The 21,119-nt window shown below is 48.5% G+C and overlaps 1 protein-coding gene across 1 annotated transcript; it reads right to left on the reverse strand.

Moving 5' to 3' along the window:
• Window positions 1-390: 390 nt before the first annotated feature.
• On the reverse strand, window positions 391-9,167 carry LOC125727622 (RDS/peripherin-like protein xRDS35). Its single transcript, XM_049004468.1, has 5 exons — window positions 9,018-9,167; window positions 6,221-6,651; window positions 4,395-4,641; window positions 3,268-3,432; window positions 391-435 (listed from the first exon to the last, which is right to left on the reverse strand). Exons 1-5 carry the CDS (start codon window positions 9,165-9,167, stop codon window positions 391-393), a joined length of 1,038 nt encoding a protein of 345 aa, XP_048860425.1.
• Window positions 9,168-21,119: the final 11,952 nt, after the last annotated feature.

The raw sequence follows: 21,119 nt of genomic DNA on the forward strand, positions 1-21,119 counted from the left end.
TCTTGTACCAGGGTCCTGGAGAGCCCAAACATGTTCATAAGAGAGCCAGACAGAACGGCTTGACTGCAACAACTTCACCGGCTCGATTGCAGGCCCTGCCGTGACTCCCTGCCACATGTGATTATCGTTAACGCTCATGGAGTTGTCAAGGAATGCACATCTCGTGCTGAAATGTGAAGATGGGACCTGCCGTTGCGCCCTCAAGCGGCCCCGCTAATGGGTTAAACTGCATCGCCAGACATCTCGCCCGAGCGAGCGAACGCTGTCGTTTATCAGTGTGTCAGGTGAGAAGTGCCCTTCTCATTATATCGGATTTTCTTTATGGTAGGTGGGGCATGGCGGCTCCGTGATGAGCTCAGCAGACTCGGAGTCCTGGTTTCATTCCTGCCCTCAGCTCAGTGCATCTGGATTTCTGCCGCCTGACATGGTGTCCTCCTGCAGTCCAAACACATGTAGTCAGGCGCATTAATCTCGCACAATCGCCCCTTGCAAGTGTGTCTGTGTGTATGCCTGCCCTGCGAAGGGCTTGGTACCTTAGCCAGGGCGCCCCCTGCCTTCGGTTCTGTGCGTCCAGGGGGTCGGCTGCAAGTTTGCAAGGCAACTCTCTCACATACGGCGCGGTAAAAACGATGAAGTCGAGCGAAACAGATTCATTCTGACACCTAATCTTGAGCTGTCGAGAGCTATAGGCTGTTAGGCCACGTTGAGAGGGAACAGTGTCTGGACATCACAGGAAGTGTGGGACCTTTTTACTTGCGTAGCTGTGTGTTTCCATGTACATCAGTAATAGGCAGCTGGGGTGTTGGACCTAGTGGCTGTGAAGGCAGCTGCGGAATCGAGAGGTGATTGGTGTGTGGAAAACCTCATTAAATTTTTCGTCCCCTCTACTCGGATAATAGCTACAGCTGGGGAATCGAGACAGGTGGCATTATGAGTCGCAGTCTTTAGGTGCCTATTCGTGCCTGGAGTTATCCCTCCTTAACCTACATGATGGTGCTTTGCAGGAGATAATAATGATGCAGATTAATCACCCTGGGCTGGAAGTGCGCGTGAAAGAATGTGGGACGAAGGGGAGACGCGGGTGCCTGTCTGCGCCCGGCGGAACGTTAATCGAAACAGAGACGGCGCTTGGGCTGGCAGGCGCGTGCCGAGGAGCCGGTTAAATCACAGCGTCGCGTGGAAAAAAAAAAAAACTCCGCCGACTGTATAGGTTACCATGGCTACTGTGTAGGTTTTAGCCCCATGCTGGGAATGTGGTCGCATGTTATCGCCTGGTCCCTTATCTCATTTTTCATTGCTTATCTCCTTCCATGCATTTAATGATAAAATGCGTGGCCCCCGCATGCACAATCCCCCCCCCCACACCCCCTCACATTTGCTTTGAAATACTGCTGTGTTTGCTGGGACAGCAGTTTAGGTATTAGCTATCGGGATTAGCAGAGGTTTTGAAAGGTGTCATGGCAGAGGACATAGTCCAGGGGCTTTTACTGCATTACTGACATCAGTCATCAATCTCCATAATCCTGTACCTGTCATTGACACAGGGGATATAGAGGGTGGGAGGGGGACCCACACAGCATGGAACAAAAGAGGGAGGGAGACGACAAGCATGGAATGCTGACAGAGGGGCGAGGAACACAAACGAATGGTTTTCGATTTTCATTATTATTCTTCTTGTTATGCGGTCGTGTTTTATTTTATTAAAGCGACCTGCAGTTCTGTCCATTCAGGTTAAGGGTTCAGCAGCCAATCACCCGACAGCCTTTAGGTTTACCGGTGATGCAAGTGGGAATAAACTACAAAAAAAAAAAAAATGGAAGGATAAATGAAGGACAAAACAGGCAAAGAGGCTGATAAAAATGTGGAACTTTAATAGGCTCATCCGCGGCTACCGTTCCACTTGTTTTTCTGTCTGCTTTTTAAAAAGCAGCAGCGTCATGCTGGAGTCGCCAAATGCGTTACTTCTGCTTACATCAGTCCTGTATTCGTCGGCCATTAATATATGTACAGTGAGTCGTCTGCAGTCTGCAAGTGTTTCAGTGCATCTTGCAACGTGCGCCGCAAAGAATTACTGCACAAGGCATTTATAAATGCCTTTTAAAGGTGCATATATTTATTAGGGAACAATAAATCCAAAACTTCTGAGTGATCATCCTGGTCAGGGTTACGAGGGGAAAACTAATGCTAAACAAAGAGAGAGAAAAAAATAGCATTTTATTTTATGGTGAATGATCGTGTTCTCAGTGGTTAGAAAATGGATGGATGTATCTTATTCTAAGGAAAATACCTTTCTGTAATGTTGAATGTAGCATTCCCCTTTAGTGTTTTTCTCCCACTTTCCTATGATGATTACTGCGGCCTAGCTCCATTAATAATCCATAGCCAATTTCACGTACTGGTTCTCTCCGTACCTTTGTTTCTCTGACACCTTTGCTCAGAGGGGACTGGTATGACCTGCAGGAAGGTTGGGTGGGGGGGGTTGGGGAGGCAGCAGGGCATTTTGCGGGAAGTGAATGTGTCTGTGATCATTTTTAAACCTGGTTCCTCAAACACTACGCCACCTACAGGCCAGTGGTCAGGTTGCGAGTGTTTCGAGCGGCAGCCAGGAGACGGAGGGAGACTGAGAGCTGAAGGAACCGTCACGTGACCCCTGAACGGACCCCCAGTTAAATTTGAGCGACTCAGCTAATGAGAAAACAATTTAGCTTTTATAGTGTTTTTATGGGCCGCGGGCAGCAATTTTCTCTTGGTTGGTGGAAGCAAATTTGCTTTCGACTTCTATCTCTGGCTTGGGATGTTTTAGGAGTGTGTGAGTGTAACTGTGTGAGCGTGAAATGCGGAAACGTTGGCAAGGGGTGTGTGGGGCTGCTGAGTGAGGACAGAAACCAAAAAATAAACACAAAACAGTGCAATGGTCATCGGTAAAGGTGAGGTGAAGGTGAAGCACTGCTTTGTGCCCCTTAGCTGGCAGGTGAGGTGAAAGTCAAGCACTGCTTCGCCCCCCTTAGCTGGCAGGTGCAGTGAAGGTGAAGCACTGCTTCGCCCCCCTTAGCTGGCAGGTGCAGTGAAGGTGAAGCACTGCTTTGTGCCCCTTAGCTGGCAGGTGAGGTGAAAGTCAAGCACTGCTTCGCCCCCCTTAGCTGGCAGGTGCAGTGAAAGTGAAGCACTGCTTCGCCCCCCTTAGCTGACGGGCTTTGCCGGTGTGGCCTCCGCTGCTTGGCCCTCCCCCGCCTGGCCTTCCACTGCCTGCTCCTCCACTGCCTGCACCTGATTCAGCTGTAGTAATGTCAGCGCTTTGTCCCTGAACTCTTTCGCCGTCGCCTTCACGCTCTTCTCCAGCAGGTAGCCCTCTGTCTCCATCTCCATGTTCTCCTGTCCCGCCACGGCCTCCATGGCGGTCTGGAGGTAGCGTAGGCTCACCAGCACAGACATCTGAGTGGGATGAGAGAGGGTGGGGAAGAGGCAAGATGGACAAAGGAAGTCGACTGAAAATCACGTACCAAGGACGGGACTGAGCATTGAATTAACAGCACATTTCAGTCGAATGATACCTAAATTATACACAGAAGTAACCCCAGTCCTGGGCCTTTTGGGTTACACTCTTTACAGCCGTTCCAACTCTATTTAGACCATTAGCAATATCACTATGCCTGTGATCGGAAAGTGGTTGGTTCAAATCCCAGACCCAGCACAGAGATTTCACCATTCAGCCCTTGAGCAAGGTTCGTAACCTCAACCCCAATCGCTCCAGGGACTAGGGACGCTCAATCTCAAAAATGTGCGGCGCTTTGCATAATCGCATCTGCTAAATAATTAAAATGTAAATGTAGCGAGAGAGCAGGCCAATCCGGCCCGGATAGGACAGTCGTTCTCTACCCAGTCCTCAAGCCCCATGTAGCGGACCCACATTTTTGTGCCAGTCAACCACCAGCATGTCTGAGCAGGGTAATCAGGGGCTTAGTAACTGGTTAATGGGCCAAATGAGGAGTGTAGGTGGAGGGACAGAATGAAAACAAGGACTGGATGCTGCGGACCCGAAGACTGGATCGGGGTCCACTGAGATATGAGGTTATGTACAAAGAGAATAATAAAGAAATAATTTAAAAAATTTGCCTATGCACCAATGAGTGTCAGTGGCAGAACAACTCTAATGGTCTGGCCCAGAGTTCTCAAGGGGGGGGGAGGAGGGCACAAATGATGCTTTTTGAGAGCGGGGGGGGGCAAATAAAGTCGTAGATAATATTTGTTAATCATTCGTTCTTAGCATCTTTGGGTGATTACTTTTCGGCCCCCCCGGTGCTGAAACTGACAACAACCGACCAAAATGGGCCCTCGAGGGCCTTCAGTGGATATCATCCCGTCCCGCAATGCTGCCATGGAAACGAGGGCCGTACCTGGACGAGGAAGATGGAGAGCACGCCGGCCCCAATGCTGTTCATGAGCCCCATGTAGTAGCTGACCAGCGCCTCGCGGCAGCCGCGCACATAGATGTTCAGCTCCTCCGCCTCGTACTCGTAGCTGTAGTGGGCCGAGTCGTTGGTAAGCCGGTGCTGGATGCAGGGTCGGGGGGAGCTGGGGTTGCAGCAGCTGAAAGGAACGCTGTCTACCAAGTAGTGCCCGTCCACATTGCTCTTGATGCAACTTTGGTGGGGGGGGGGGGTAGAGTGGAACAGAAAATAAATCCAGAGTGACTGAAAGTCAACCCCCCCACCCCACCAAATTTTCTTGCACTTAGCCAAGTATGTAAAATTACAAATTTAAACCCCCACGAAATCTGCCTCAGCTCCCCCCCCCCCTCCCGAAATTCATTTCTGACTACAGGCCTGCTAAGAGTGATGTCATAACACTGCCGCCACGTCAGTCCGCTCTCCTCCTCCCTGCTCTCCATCCATACTTTTCCTTTCTGCGGTCTTCCGAATCACGGCACGTATCTCAACATCTACTGATTTTTATTCCGCTCAGCCGGGACGGAGCGCACACATTGCAGAAGGCCGGCCTCTACTCCGGAAGGTCGCGGAACATTCTCTGACATATTTTCATGTGTTTGTTGAAAATGTTCCTTACAGCAGGGGTGCACAACTCTGGCAGACTCCTGCTGTCTTCAGGACGCTGTTTAATTAGCACCTGAATTAAAAGCGAAACTATAGGTGAGCTGATTAACTATCCAAATAATTACTCCATTAAAGCAATTAACAACTGAGGTTGAGTGAAATCCATCACACCCCCGTGGGCTTCAAAAATTGGAAATTGTGCCCCCCACTCCTACCCCCTCAAAACAGGAAGTTATGCTGATTTACACCCACAGAAGTTTGATGAAAAAATTAGCTACACGGTGCAGGGTGTACCTGTGAATGTGAGAAACGGCGTTTGAAACAGTTCGGATATTCTTCCAACGGGAGTGCGAGTCTGATGGATGTGACAGACACCGATATCTCCCTTCCTGAGTCTCTCCAAGGCATAGAAACTCAGAAAGTGAAGCTCTGCAAACGTGTCGCATGTGACCGTCAATCTGTTTTCAGACGCATTTATGTAAAAAACACGGAACCTTTGCCGTTTGAGATCACACCTTTTTCCTCTCGCCCGATTTATACGTGAATTAAAACTTCCTGCTTAGTACTTTGAGTTGGCAGTGCAGCTGAACACTGAGATCGAGGTTTGAATTTAAGAGAGCCATCGGGTGGTGCAGCTGCTTAGGTCTTAGGTGCCTGTGATCGGATAGTCGCGGGTTCAAATCCCCGGGGCTGCTCGACCTGCCGGGTCACCCTGCACTGTGATCCCCCTCAACTGTTTATGTGTCTGTTTGTCTCATGGAGAGCAAGATGGGGTAGGTGAAAGGAGAATCCCCCCATGGGGATGGACAAAGTCTCACTCTTGTCTATCAGTTGTATACTGGGAGCACTGGGGGGGAGGGGATATAACAGTGGGGTCTTACAGTTGGGCACCAGAGCCAATGGAAGTCAGCAAATATTTAGATGAGGCACCCAAGGCACCTTCTGCCAAATTTGAGTCAAAACTAGGGATAATGATATTGCACAGTTGACTATTACATTAGGCAAATTCCCTTGGATTTTGCCCATTCACTGTGCGACCAAGTGCATTTCGGTTCGCACGATGTATTTTACCGGATGATTAGACACGCCCACTGACTAGTTGGTAATGCAATCAGACTGAATTCACTCGAGTTAACTGGGACCAGGAGCATCCCCGGTGCATCACTCACTCTTTAACCTCCCTGGAGTTGAAGTCCAGGTAGCGGTTGCTAATCCACTGGACCTCGAACCAGTCCCGGAAGTCGGTGTTGCCGCAGCACTGGAACGCCATCTGCAGCTGATCGATGGTCTGCTTCCGGTAGCATCGGCCTGGCGTATCCGTGTCCTTGTAGAAGCGGATGCCGTTCCTGAGGCCGACCTCCAGCGAGGCTTCCAGGCTGCCCTTCATGGCGTAACTCATGACGATCGCCACCAGCATGACAAGAGCCAGGAAGACGGCTACAGCCAGGTAGGGCTGCAGGAGACCCTTCCAGCGCGGGAACCGGCTGGCGTCCAACGCGTCCTGGCACATCCGGCCCGCGAAGAAATTGACGCCCAGGGAGGTGAGGCCTACTATCATCAGGGTGTTGGGTACCGCGTGGATCTCCGCGTTGTCCATGACCTGCGGACAGAGTCATGATTGTCATTCATTCCACGGTTTATATTGCAGTGCTGAGGCTGTTGTGATGCCCCCCCTATCAAAATGGAATGGGCTTGCTAAGTTGGCCTCCCGTCAGAAGGTGGTGCCCTAGGCAGCTGGCAGTGTCGCCTAATTGGTTGAGCGGCCCTGGTAATAATTTGCAGCCTGACTTTTTTTTTAGGGAAACAAGCTCTCATTGAAAAGTCACATAACACACAGTGAAGAGCATGACAGATGGAGAAACTCTGTTTATAGGTATATAGCTACTGGCCGTTTTGGTGAACCGTTTTGGGTAATTGTAGTCATTCTTTGTTGTCACTCTGGTTTATTTGGAGGTACCGTTGCCTCGTACATCCAGGGTCACGGCTTCAAATCTTGAAATTCTGTTAGAGCTACCATGTTGTGACCATGTTATTCAGATTTCCTTTGAGTATTTTGGATTCCTTGCAAAATCGAAAGACCTCTGAACTGCCCAAATGTCCCCCACAACGTAATAAAAACATTTTATTTTGATGTGGTGGGGCCCATTTTGTCAGAGACTGTGAATGCAAATAAAAAACTAAAAATGCCGAAAGTCTCATATTTTGTATGGTTACTTGTGGTTAAGGTTGGGGCTGAGTGGGGGTTAAGGTCGTTATTGTTGGGATTAGGGTTTTTCCTATAGAAATTAACAGAGTCCCCACAAAGATATAATTACAAAGTTGTGTGTTGGTGTGTGTGTGTGTGTGTGTGTCTGTGTGTGTGTGCACTGTATTGGACTAAACCCAGGCCCACCATTAAAACTCATGTCCCAAAAAAGTTCTAAAACCTGTTCAGATGTGTTTTATATTATCCGGTGAATGTTTAATGTGCTTGAAAATTACACAAATAGCACATAATAAAATGAATGCCAAAGCATCTTTTCCTCCTTTCCATTGACAAAGACAAATGTATTTCAGTCCAAATGTACTTTTAATCCTGCACAGTGTTGTGTAGCATTTGAATTATTTTTTTTTTAGCTTTTCTCAAATGTCTTCCGTTATGTTACGCTTCACATCTACAGTGCCTCGACCAGTGAGCCAATTACTGCATAAGGCTTTGACGCGAATCATTTAATCTTCATTTAATCTAAATCCATCCCAGCTTGAGAAGGCCACTGGATTGGAAAATCCACTCAGGGTGTCAGGTCCTTGAGGGACCTATATAAAGTTATACATAGTTATGGTGCTATTGTGCCATACATTGACAAACAAAAGTCGCCTAGTCAAGCTATTGTACCAATGTGTACAACTGCACCACAGTTTAAACAGAAAGAGTCACAGTAGAACCATTTATGTTTTACCGAAACCCATAAACATTTACAAACTAGAAAATGAACAACAGGAGAACTATTACCGAACAGATCTTTCTACATAATCTCATTAGCAGCCGCCACATCAGCCAGATGAAAATGACACTTAAAGTTTACAAGGAATAGATTACGAGTAACGGCTTAAGTTAGTATTAATAATATTGATTTGCTACTTTGTGTCACTGCTGTTGCTGGTGTCTGTAGCCTCCAGAGCTGCTATTAAGAAGATGGTGCCTAATTAAAAACTCACCACAGAAGCCAGCGTATGATCGTAGCACCAATAACCTCATTAGGCACAACAGCGGTCTATAAAATCAGTGTGTGTTAACATTTAAAGCATAATTCCAAAAAATATGTCCAAAAGTCTATGTCTATAAGAGATTAGTAGATTAGTCTTGTACCATATTGACTCAACATCTGACAAGACCTACGACAACTTTTCACAGGAAGTATATGTACGCTATATTGCCAAAAGAATGTGGACACACACAGTGCCACACCCATTATACAGGTGTGCAATAAATACAGGTGTATGATTAAACACACAGCCATGCAATCTGCAGCACCAATGGCAGCAGTCATACAGATGAGGTTAGTCAGCCTTGGACACCATTGAACACCGCTGGACACCTTTCGGACAAGTCGGTTCTCCACATTTCTGTCCTGCTAGAGCTGCCCTGCTCAACCACAAGTGAAGTGAGTGTAAAGATCTGAAGGTCTGGGAGCAATTCAGCTGCAAAGTGGTCGGTCATGCCAGCTCCCAGAAATGAACCTGATCGCCCAAAATCGATTCCCAACTACAAAAAGTCTTCCCACTAGAGTGTAGGATGATATAGCAACTATGGGTTAGCCAACAGGCTGGTGTTCCAAGATTTCTATCCATGTAGTGTATATTGAACAGTCAAGGCAAGATGGATAAAAATGGAAGATCCAGCTATTCGCGGAAGACCCTCACGACACTTGTTAGACCTCAGTGAAGATGGCGGCGGAGGCGAAATAAGGAGGAACACTTGCGTACCTCACTTCTCCTGTGCAGCTCCGTCTTGAGGAAGACTCCCAAGGTGAAGGTGACGGCTCCCCCGATGGAGGCGACCCAGGAGAGCAACCACAGCGCCTGGGCCAGCTTCACCCTCTTCTGAAAGGAGAACTTCATCTTCATCAGCACCATGGCGACAGTGGACCGGCGCCAAAAGCGCCAGGGCCGGGGGGGGGCTAAGTGGACTGGGACCCCCGTGGATTGGCTCAGAGGACGAGTGAGATAGGAAGACCTGATGGTGGCACAACGGAGATATGAAGGGTAAAGGAGGGGGAGAACGGGCAGATTGAGAGCTACGTAGAAGGGGATGGAGAGAGGGCAAGAGAGCGAGAGAGGGATGAGAGAGGTGGGGAGGGATAAAAAGAGATTGAGGACAGGTGGATAGCTGTGGGTCCATAAATATGGCATTCAAAGCTCTGCCAATGTGCGTGGATTTCAGTTTGGCTGCGGGGGGAAGAGAACTGTAATGTAAAAGAAACCCAGATTAATATTTATAATTCTGTGTGTTATTCATGCTAAAACCGTGAAGCACATTTTTATCTCCAAAGCTTAGTGAAACTTTTCCCACTTCAGTAGGTGCTGCGGAGTGTGTCTCATTTCAGTGTTATTGTGGAAATCTGAGTGGTCACTTATCAGAAGACCGAGGAGCTTAGATCTTCCCCTCTGTCCTACTAAACTTTAGACTCTTGTGTCCAAGGAGAGACACAGTTGACTCCCTCGAGGCAGGTGAAGACCTCGGTTGTGTTCCCTGTAGTCTCACTGTCCTATCAAACCTATACCATCCAATGGGAATCCAGGACACAAGTCAGCCAGACATGCCAAGTGTGGAACACTGCTTTGGTGCTTCTGGAGTGGAAGGGATCTGCTGGAATGGTCTGATTGATTATGACATCTAAGGGATGGTGTGTGGCTTAGTGGGTTAGGCCTTCCATGCTCGGCAAAGTAGCCACATCTCCGATGGGCCCTTGAGCTCTCCATGGTGCCGGACAGACGGCTGGTTTTGCACTCAGACCTCAAACTTCGCTCTCACCTCCATATGTGAGTGTGTCTCTAAGGAGAGCATGCTGGGATAGGCGAAAATAACACATCCCAATGTATTTGCTCTCGTGCTTTTACAAAATGACAAGTAAGGTTTCATGTTATTTCGCATATGAAGGGTCAAGGATTGAGAGGGACATAAATTGATAGGACGGCTGATTAACAAGGAAGAATGGGCTTGTTTTTAGCCCAGTGAATGGGCAGAGCACTATCCTCGAGGAACTATCTGCCAGCGGGAGTTGATGTCATAACAATGAAGAAGCAATGAATCGCTCGATTCGTTCGCCTGAACCCATGGATCAACTGGCATCTGTGCTCTGAAAGGGTTTCGCTCCTGCTCTGACAGCCCTTGAGATGCGCTATTACCCTTAATCCTAAAACCACGACTATGGACTGTTGAAGACCATAAACTTGAGAGCGAGTGAAAAGCAGTTTCATGGGTATTGTCTCTTCATTGATGGATGTTTGGCGAGATTAGGACCATGAACACTGCATCTGTATAACCAACACTTTCACATCTCCAGGCAGCGGATGGACTAAGTGACACAAATGCTTATGCGCAGAGCACTTCGGTGCCGCAAATGAAACGTTACAATCCGGACACACAGCAGAAAAGTAGAACTAAATGATTACTGCCTTAGGGATAAGCTTGCATCTCTAATTGATTTTCTGTTTAGACATGGGCTTTAATTGCAGCCATTTGTCCTGCAAGTTTAAATTTCTAAATCTGTTGGAATCTTCAATCAGACAAGTGCAGTATCAAGTTTTTTTTTTCTTCCGTATTTTAGTAAATTTAGAATGTGCACATTAGCCTACTGTGCCGATGCAAAAAAAAATTGGTGCGGTCATAAATCTTTTAATGAGTCCAGTTTGGAAATTACTTTAACTGAGTCAAGCCAAATAAAGCTCACAGAAGAGAGTTTGGTGGGGGTGGTTTACTGCTCCGCCTTCATTGCGATGTATCAGCTGTATAGTGATGTTTACTGGCTCTCTGCAGTGAGTCTATAGTGACTCCAGGGTTATACTTGAGATACAAGCTAGCATGACAAGATAATCCATGTCAGAAAGGACACTGCGAGCTACTTCAGGATTTACAAAACTCAAAGGCTCCTGTGATTGGCTAAATGGTTCAGCTCTTCTTCTGCTTTGACCGATTTGTTTCCTTGATTGAACGACTCATCCGGCTGTTTCACGTTAACATTAGTGACACGTGCATGATTATAGGAGACTGACCAATCAGCACGCAGCAAGAACTCAATGCTTATGTGAAATCCGGGGGGGGGGGGGGGGGGGGGGGCTATTCCACAAGGCAGAATTTCCCAGGTAGCAAATCTGAAAACTGTCCAATAGGACACGGTCCACGTTTTTGCTCTCGCAGAGCTCCCTGCCAGACAGTCCATGTTTCTTCTCCCCAGGAGAGCTGGGACGGAGCAAAAACGTGGACCGTCTCTGGGTCCCCGGGGATCGGATTGGGAAACACTGGTCTAATACAAGCCGTAGCTGGTCAAGCCAATAAGCAGCATAGGTGGCTGCCTTGGGCGCCATCTACTGGGGAAGGGCAGTAGGGGCATGGATACCCTGACAGATTCAGGTCGCCCAGCACTTTAGTCCTCAAATACATAAAATAATAAAATAGCAGGACGCCCAAAGTAAGACCTGAGGCCCAGAATTGGGAACTACGCCCCTGGTGCCCCCCCCCACCCCAACGAACTTCACTTCTGGCCCCCCCCAGGTGTGAGAAGCATGACTGGGATTGGGCGTTAAAGTTTGCTGGGCGCCACTGGATGTGAGACAAATTCAATCATTTCACCAGTTTATTAGCACGAGGACGAAAAGTCAATCTATCAGGCAGGCCTGCAGTGTAACACAGGGACCCGTCACACGCACCCAGCTAAAGTGTTCACTGGGTAATTAAAGAAGGAATCTATACGTGCTTTGAGGGGAGTGTGATTTATGATGCATGCTGGCGGTGTCCGGGGTCGCAGAAGTCGCAGGGTGGAGTCACGTAACAAAACGCAATATCTACCTGGCCAATAGCACGAGGCTTCGCTGTCCGCTCCAGCCAAAGGTCAGCGGTAGGACCCTACCTTACCCCAGCCTGCCTGTTACAGCCACTGTCCCATTTCTCCCTGCTGGTTTTCAGGGATGAGGACACACAGGAGGATTTAGGGTGTAGAAATGCCCAAAACAAACAGAGCAGGGTGTTTGCCAAAGGGCTTTGCTCGTTTAAATTCCATTAACGAACAACTGGACATATTTAATAGCGAAGCTAAACGTTTCTGCCACGTAGCAAGTACTGTTTCGCGGCTTTAAAAGGCAAGACCTGCTGCATTGTGGGTAACTGGGGGTCGGGGCACATGGAGGGTCTCTTCGGTGTCAGATTGTGAAACGACACAATGAGAAGGGAAAAAAAATGCAACGTGTAAATTATTTTTCCGTTCCTTGGCATCTCCTTCTTTATATTTCAGCCCAGTGACCTTTACGAGTTATAGTGGATGTAATGGCTGGAGATCTTAGAAGGTTTTTTTTGGGGGGTTGGGTTTAGGACGGCGAACAGTTCTGGTCCGCTGGCGGGGGGGGGGGGGGGGGGGGGAGCGCTGAAGCGCAAAGTCACAGTTTTATTTCACTCCGCCTTTCGGAGAGAAACCAACTGTCTGTGGTGTAAAGTAGCTTAGAAGCTCAGGAGACCAACTTTCAGTGTTCCTGTCGGCGGATGAAAACCGCAACACCTTCTGGATGCTCCGAGGGGCAGCGGTGTTGGATCAGGATACCGAGACTGTGTTATACAGTGCTTTATAGTTGTGCTGTCGTTACTACTGCATATATAGATCGCTGTGAGTGTTTTGCATTTTCTATTTTGACTAGTGCAGTGTTTCGTAACCTGGTCCTCAGGGACTCACAGACAGGCCCATTTTTGCTCCCCCCTGCCAGACATTTCACGTTTTTGCATAATAATAATAATAATAATAATAATAATAATAATAATAATAATGAAATGTGGACTGCTTGGCTGGGAGCTGGGAGGGAGCAAAAATGTGCACTGACTGGCGGTCCCTGAGGACTGGGTTGGGGAGCTGGAAGGGAGCAAAAATGTGAACTGTTTGGGCTGGGAAGCCCTGGACTATGGTGTTTCCTTGCTTCATGTCCTTTCCTTCCTGGGATAGCTTCCAAGATGCTCTATGACCCTGGGCAGGATAAGCAGCTTGAATGTGGATAGAAGGATGTGTCACTGGTCATCCTGTCCAGGATACCCCCTGCCGGGTGTCCTGTGCTTCCTGGAACACGCTCCAGAGTCACCCTGTCCTGACTAAGCAGTTATGCAAATGGTTGTAATATCGCTCTGGTTTGTAACTGAGAAAATCAGGCAATTTTTGTGACTCAGAAATGGGGGTATATGTGCAAGTGAGGGCAAGTAAAGACATCTTAAGCAGGTACAGATACCAAAGAGATCAGACTCCCTGGAGGAGGAGTAAACCACTGATGGTATCAGACCTATATCAAGCCCCCAAACAAGTCCTGGAGAGTCCTTGTCCAGTAGTCCTTCATCCCGACCTTATTAACCTCAAATGGGCAGAGGTGGATAGTTACAGGAAGTACAAATCCAGACCGAGATTTTGTTTCAGCCACCCAGTTGAGTCCTCTGTGAATGTGACTCTAAATACTGAACTGGTTGGTTTATCTGGATTTTTACTTTCCGGACCTGAACTGTCCACCTCAGTGTTATAAAAAATGATGCCCAATATTACATTAACTGTTATTGTGTGTCGCTTCTTCAGAACTGGGTTTGGGTGCTGCTACGAAGCTGAGTTCTGCTCCTGGTTTTACTGGGGGCCTCAGAGTTGAGTGCTGGTGGAGTGGATTTCCTCAAGGCCGGCCGACGGGATGGGGATGGAGGAGCTCGGCTTGCCGGCACCTGGGGGCTCGGTGCTGCCCCCAGCTGACCTCTCTGGGAAGGCCTTGGATTGAGTGAGGTTGATTTCAGTGATGGATGCCGGTGGTGTTTCAGGATGTACAGTCAACTGGAGGCGGGGTATCTGGAAGGAGCAGGGAGGGGGCTGACTGACAGCCTCCTTGCACCCTGTCTCACTCTCCATACCCCCCTCCGCCTTTGGCTCCGCCCACTGGTCTTTCTTCCAGACTGTAAGGCCATAGTGACCCTTGTTCGACCCCTTTGGTCCACATAGCCACACCTCTGTAGCTTCTGACCAATCAGAGTCTTCCTCCTCAGGCAGCGCCCCCAGCGACTGGACATCGCCGGTCAGAGAAGGCCTGTTAAAATGCTCACTGTCCATGAACTGAGCGGGAGGTGGGGTCACATGGAGGAGGAACTGAGCGACGGCCTCCTCTGCCTGAAGGTGTTTCTTCAGGGCTTCCTGCAGCACAGACGGAACCTGATGAGAAGGAAATGCAGCTGCTGTAAAACAAGATCACGACGAATGTTCACGGAGATTTTTCAGTCGTACTGGAGATATTTTCCAGCATCGGTAACATTATTCTATGTAAGACACACAAAAAAATCCCCCCAAAATTAAAAAGCTTACATTCTGCATATATCCTGTTTTAATATGTGGTTATGAATTCAAGCTAATCTTTTTTTTCAGTTTACAGAACAAAGCCAGGCCTGCAGCAATGAACAGCCAATTGAACCTAAGTCACATTGACAGCTTTGAGGTATTGAAACCTTTAACTCGATAACGTCTGTCGCCGCTTCCACAACGATACAGATAAAATTAGCTAAACAGGTAAGTTATAAGGACCTAAATGCTGTGTGATTTATTACATGAGAGCAATTCAAACACACCACAGTCATACTTCCTGTACTTTGCCCTTTTGTATTTTATCCTTGCCGTTCCTTTCAGCTAAATGTTTTTTAATTCTTTTTTTTTTTTTTGCCGGTTTCATTGGCTAATTTCCAAAACTCATCGCTTTTACGGTTTTTCAGCTGAGACAGCCAGTGACCTAAAATCAGGCTTCCTCTTCATGTGTTTCCGTGGGACCGAAACTAACTCAGTCCTCATGTAATGCAAGGAAAAACTTTCATTAAATTTCCCAAAACTCACTGCAGGACCACAGAAATCTTCTCGAAAATACACCCCGTTGGACTGACTAGGTTTTGTAAATTTGCCGTTCAGGTGGATTTGACAACAAAAAATGGGGCAAAGAATGAACATTATGTCAAATAACTGAAATACGGAGAGAATGATGCGCTATTCGTGATCCCAAATTCACAGTAATGCACGGATCATAATTCCTAAGGCCCACTGTTACCTAGCGAAATGCTTCACATTCACCACAGATACAGAACTACACCAAACATCTGTATTTATGCAGCGTACATGTATACTGAAGGGGGAAGTTCTCACGTTAATATTCTCCAAGGTCTGGATGGTGCTCTTTGCAATGCACAGCTTCTCCATCAGCTCTGAGATGCGCTGCTTCAAACGTTTGCGCTCCCTGTCCATGTCCTGAACCTGGTGGTTTGCCAAAGAAGACCGGCGGCAGCAAGCAAAACTGATTTCAGCACCGATGCATTGTGGGAATGGGAGCAGCTGTCTCCACCTCCGATATAAACTGCTGTTGTGGAAGTTCTGAACCCTCTGAGGCGTTCATTCTTGGCCCCGATGATGAAAAATATGTTGGCTGGGCACCATCTCTGTAACTATCGCTGCCACTCACATTCTGCTTATATGTGCTATTTGCCTTTCTACCGTGTGTGAAATGTCTTCTGTAATGATGCCATTATGGAGCAATGGAAGGTTAAACGACTTAAGCAGACCCTTGGCTCCGAAGACCTAGGACTCACCACTGAACAGAGCTTGTGCTCCAGTAGGTTATTAGTCTGTTGAGTCGAGGAGTAATTATCCTGTAGTCTAGGGAAGATAAAGAGAGAAACAAGAATATAACAAGTGAGTGTGACAGACGAAGGGAGGAAGATCTTGATCACAGGGCTCATCCTTATGAGCCGAGATAATCTAGTTTTGTCAGATATCAGTGTCCAGTTGTTCCAGCGTGTTGGACGCCGCGTTTGAATGGATGGGGCGCTGCCGCCCACATGCCCTAACCTCCTGAACTTGTCCTGCATGCTGGTGAGTTCCATGCGAGTCCTCTGAAGCTCCGCCTCCAGCTGTTGGTGGTTATTCTTAAGCTCCGCCCCCATGCTCTCCATGCGCAGAGACGTCCGCAGCAGGCTTTGCTGCAGATCTTTGTTCTGATCCTGCAAGAGCCTGGAGAACAGAATGAAATCCGGGGGGGGGGGGGGGGGGGATGCAATACAGGAGGAGGTATGGGGGCATTTAATAGAAATGAACATTTTATATAATACCTTATACATATCTCTATATGCGGTATAATGCCTAGCTTTGGAAGTGCTGTCGCAGTACACCAACGGCTGCAAATGTTCAAGGAGAACCTGAAGGATGTTGAAGGAGACTCACCGAATTCTGTTAGCCTCAGACGTTTCTTCCTGAAAACGAGACCAGGGAGGGTCGTCGTGGATTTTCAGGCAGGCATTCACATCAAGAAATTCAATCATACATTTTATAGTTGAAGATGGCATGCATAATACAAATTACTTGTATCATTTAGTGAATGGCCCAACCAGGGGTATAGATATGGACCTTGCTGTACATAATTAAGCACATCTAAATGCTCCCCCCCCCCCCAGAAGTCCCTCCCCTCTGACCTTGAGCCCCTGGGTACTGTTGCTATCACATAAATGTTTTTCCTCTGAACTGGAGCTGGTGGTGTTCTGGGAGGAACTGGACTGACTGGAGCATGTCTCCACCCCTTGGGCTGCTGTTGGAGCTTCCAGGTGAGGGGAGACCGGGAGTCCTGGTGTAGAGTGGGGGAGCTGGCGAGAAGGGTTATACTGAGCCCATTGGGGGTGGCGTGCTTGCGGGGGGGGATTGTGTTGCTGATGGTGGGAGGGAGGCTGTCGGGGGCAGTGCCTTGGCAGGTGGGGGCTCAGCTCTGGGCTGGTGCTGGTCCCGTCTGTTAGCTGGGCCTTAGAGCCAACCTGGAACTGCATACTACATCCACTACTCTGCCCTTGTCCCAGGTGGAGGCTGTTTTCGGGGCTGGTGCTGGTGTCACTGTGGTATTCAGGGGTGTGGCCTCCTGGGCTGTGGCGGGGGTTGGGGGAGGAGCCAGCAGCAGGTGAGCGGTGGTGGGGATGAGGGAGGTTCGGGTCCTGATGCCTGGTGATCTGGGTGCGCCTGGTGCAGCGGGATTGGATGCTGGAGGCCTCAGAGCCCAGACTATCGGGACACCCCCGCAGCCATCCCGACTTCCCTTTATTCATCTTTCCCTCAAGCCTCTTGCTCTCCTCTTCAGGGTACCTCCGAGAGTTCTGGCCTGGTCTGTTCGGCTGGCTGCTGCCCACCACGCCCAGGCAGCTGAGCCGGGACGGGCTTAGGACCCGTCTGGTTATCTCGTTCAGGAAGGAGGAGAACTCAAGCTTCTCTTTGACCAAGTTCTGTCTGGCCTCCTCTTTCCTCCTCTCCACGGCACTTGGGCGCGTCTTAGGCTTGCCTAGTCCTCCACTCCAAGACCTTGTCTCTGTTCCCGACCTCTCGCCTTTCTGGGAGAGGGCTTCCATGGATTTAGCTTTGCGGTAGTTGCCTGCGCTTGCCGCCCCACTTCCTGGTCCTCGTCGGTTCTTCAGAATACCCCTGGTGGGGAGCAGGTTGGAAGAACCAGCTCTCTTGGGATTTTCTGCCCCCCTCTGTCCATCAATGGTATTGCGGGAGACCGGGTTACGTTCAAGGCTGAGAGACTTGTATAGATGACTGTCATCCTCAAGTAAGGGCTTGGTGTCCTCCTCTTCTTCATCCTCGAAGGGCCTCCTGCCGCTGGAAATGTCGGTGCAGGACCGCGAATGCCGTGGCCGGTATGGATTCTGTTTCCTGTGTGCCAGGAAGGTCTCATGGTCCAGGCTGGACTCAGAAGACCAAGTGGAAGATGAAGAAGAGGAGGAGGAGGAGGAAGAGGACGAAGAACTAGAGGAAGTAGAGGAATCCGGGTCCGATGCATGAGGGGTTGCATTGGCGCTACGTTGTCGCTGGTGACAATGGCAATGACGATGGTCACAATGAGGATGATGCACGCGTCCATGACGATGGACTGTGCTGTGGTAGCCATGGTGATGATGAGGATGGCGGTTGTTGTCCACTGTCGTGCTATAACTGCAGAAATGATATTAGCATAACACCAGGCCATTCATATTCTCCCGTAGTGCATCCCTTATTGCTCTCTGCAGCCTCAAACATACGAGACCCTGATAATCTACAAAGACTCATCAAATTGGCTACATCGCTTCATTGTCTTAAGTCAAGTCACAGTGAATACACGACACTGCTTTGGCTTTCAGACGCCGTGATTGGCAGGCATCTGCCCTGAATGCTAGATTAGCTAAAAAAGAATCAATCACTTCCCTCGCATTAGTCTCTATATTATCATTATAAGACTGAATTCATTAATTCAGCCCAGGCCAATTACTTTGTTTTAATGCTCGGGATATTTCGTTTCTCAGGTCTTCCTTCCATCTATGAGGTACATCTACTTTGATGGCTTTCGGGGGGGGGGAAACACACAATTCAGCCTTAATAATAAGGAGTATAATGCACTAGGACAGGTTCCAGGGCCCCCCCCCACCCACCCCATGACCCTGTACTGGACAGTTTACAAAATGGATGGACGGAATTAATTAAATTCACCGCATCTATACTGCCGGCCCAGTAACACCTTCCGTGATCTCCTATAAATCCATTTGCTATCGCTGCTTATCCTGTGCAGTTACATTTGGGCCTGGAGCTAATCCCGAGTAGCACAGAGCACATCCTGGCTGGGATGCCAGGCTGTGCAGAGCCCGCGCTGTAAGATCAATTTAGAAGAAGACCAGAAACTGGGGCATCACAGGGGTCAGGCAAGCGCTACACGCGGAGATTTTGGCCCCGGCCTCGCACCAAAGGCCCAGGCCACGTTCGCAGACAATGCTACCTGCCACCCTGAAACGTACAAAGGAATCAAACTTACACCCTGGCAATGGATTCCGCATTCTCTCTACAGATATGGGAAGCGGGTAAGGCTGCAGCGTGTGTGTAGTCTTTCCAGATAAACCACTGAAATTTTACATGCAAGGTGAAAATCACTCTGTAAATTGGTAACCGATATTACCTCCGCAGTACTGGCAGTACATGTCGAGAGATTCCCCTCCCAGTCTGAATGGCTCCAAGGCTGAATCTGGCAACAGCTAATAAGCACTGGCAAGTCATCAAAATTACTGCCCCCCCCCCCCCCCCTCCCCCCCAATGGCTGGCAGTATGAATAAAATAACTCGATGATCATTTGGTAACTGCAGCCAGATTTTCTAGGGTAAACTGCACTCAGAATAGGTTTAATATTGCATTGTTATCAAGCAATTTATGCTTCACCTCTCCAGGAACATTTCTTATAGCCATAACTCACGCCTACATTTATCCTGGCAAAAATGCAGTGGAATACGGACACTAGTGAAAAATACATATGGACTATTGATTGATGTTAATGAGGATTAAAAATAATTTATTGTACTCTATAAAAAGGTATGCGAACATTGATCGTCTTGGAAAAGCACAGTACCTCCTGGGAACTGTACCCAAAGTCAAAGTATTTTACTGGAAATTGAGTACAATAAGAATATACTGTCCTACCAGAAGATATACCAGAGTTTCTAAACACATATAAATGGCTTATTCTTGAAGTGACTGCAGCATTCTCCGTCTTCTGAATCACCCGTTCTGCACATCTGACAGGTAGATGGGTAAAGACGTAGACAGGTTGCAGCTTCTGAACCCTATACAATTTCTGCTCGGTGAACCTACCTATGATTTTGCTTATTCTTTATCCACTGCGCCCCCTGCTGGTGGTAATGGTGTGGCTGCTGGTGCTCCCTTTGCTGACGGTGGCGCTGATGAGCATCCTTCTCTGCTGGCTTTCCTTCTGAACCCCTCTTGCCCATGCCTCCTCCGGCACTCTGCACTGGGCTGAAGAACTTCTCCATCAGCTGCTGCTTCCCCGGAGGCAGCTCGTCCACGACCGCATCAGTGGGCTTCTCCCAGGCGCCGCTTCCGGGCGGAGGCGGCTGCGGAGACCCCCGGGCCACATCTTCCTGCGGAGACGCGTCACAGCCGACCGCACGCCGGGGTTCCGCTACCGGCACCGGGCTGCAGTCCTTGCTGACGGGCACCTGGCGTCGCGGGGGTCTCCGGAAGACGGTCTTGCCGTGCCCCGTGGGAGTCATTGTTGCTCAGGGGAATCTGAGCAAACCTGTCTGGCATCATCCAGTCAACATTACGAAAATAAAGACAGCTCTGTCTTTAAAACTTACATTTATTATAATTAAACCCTTTCAAATGCCGCATTTAAAAAAGTATTTAAGTTGATTTACGGTATTGTTAATTTATGGCAAACACAACTGAGATAGCCTATATTTCAGAATACTGAATATACCCTTGAATAGGCCTTTTGGATGTTAGAAGTTTCGGATATCAGCTTGGCACTGAATTGTTTCTCATTTATCAGCACGCACACACAATGTGCCACAACAATATCACTGAATGAAACGCACCAGCCTTTCAACAATGACATAAAACACATTATACCCATTTTCAGCAGCTGTGTCCGAATCATTTACGCCAATGGATGATATGAGAAATCGTTTCAGAATTGACATACCACGTAGAAGTTAAGGACATACAGGCAAATGCAGTAAAATTCCAGGTAACAGCTGAAATCAAAATATATTCTAATTAGGTCGGTAAGCTGAACAACCTGCAGTGTCGCGCCCGGATTTAGTGTCGGTTCCAGATGCGCTGCCTCTCTCGCCGGACCCAAAGGAAAGACGGAGCTGGAAACTACTCAACTTTCTTTATTGCCTCGCTGCCCCCCCTTCCTGGGTCTCTCTGATAGGGATAATTATCCTTCTCTAGCAGGGACAGTGTGTGCCCCAAACGTCAATAATTCCAATGCGTGCGCCCGGTTGCCCGCAGCAGAATCACTCCAACCGAA

Source organism: Brienomyrus brachyistius, unplaced genomic scaffold (genome assembly GCF_023856365.1).
Source record: "Brienomyrus brachyistius isolate T26 unplaced genomic scaffold, BBRACH_0.4 scaffold105, whole genome shotgun sequence".
NCBI lineage: Eukaryota > Metazoa > Chordata > Actinopteri > Osteoglossiformes > Mormyridae > Brienomyrus > Brienomyrus brachyistius.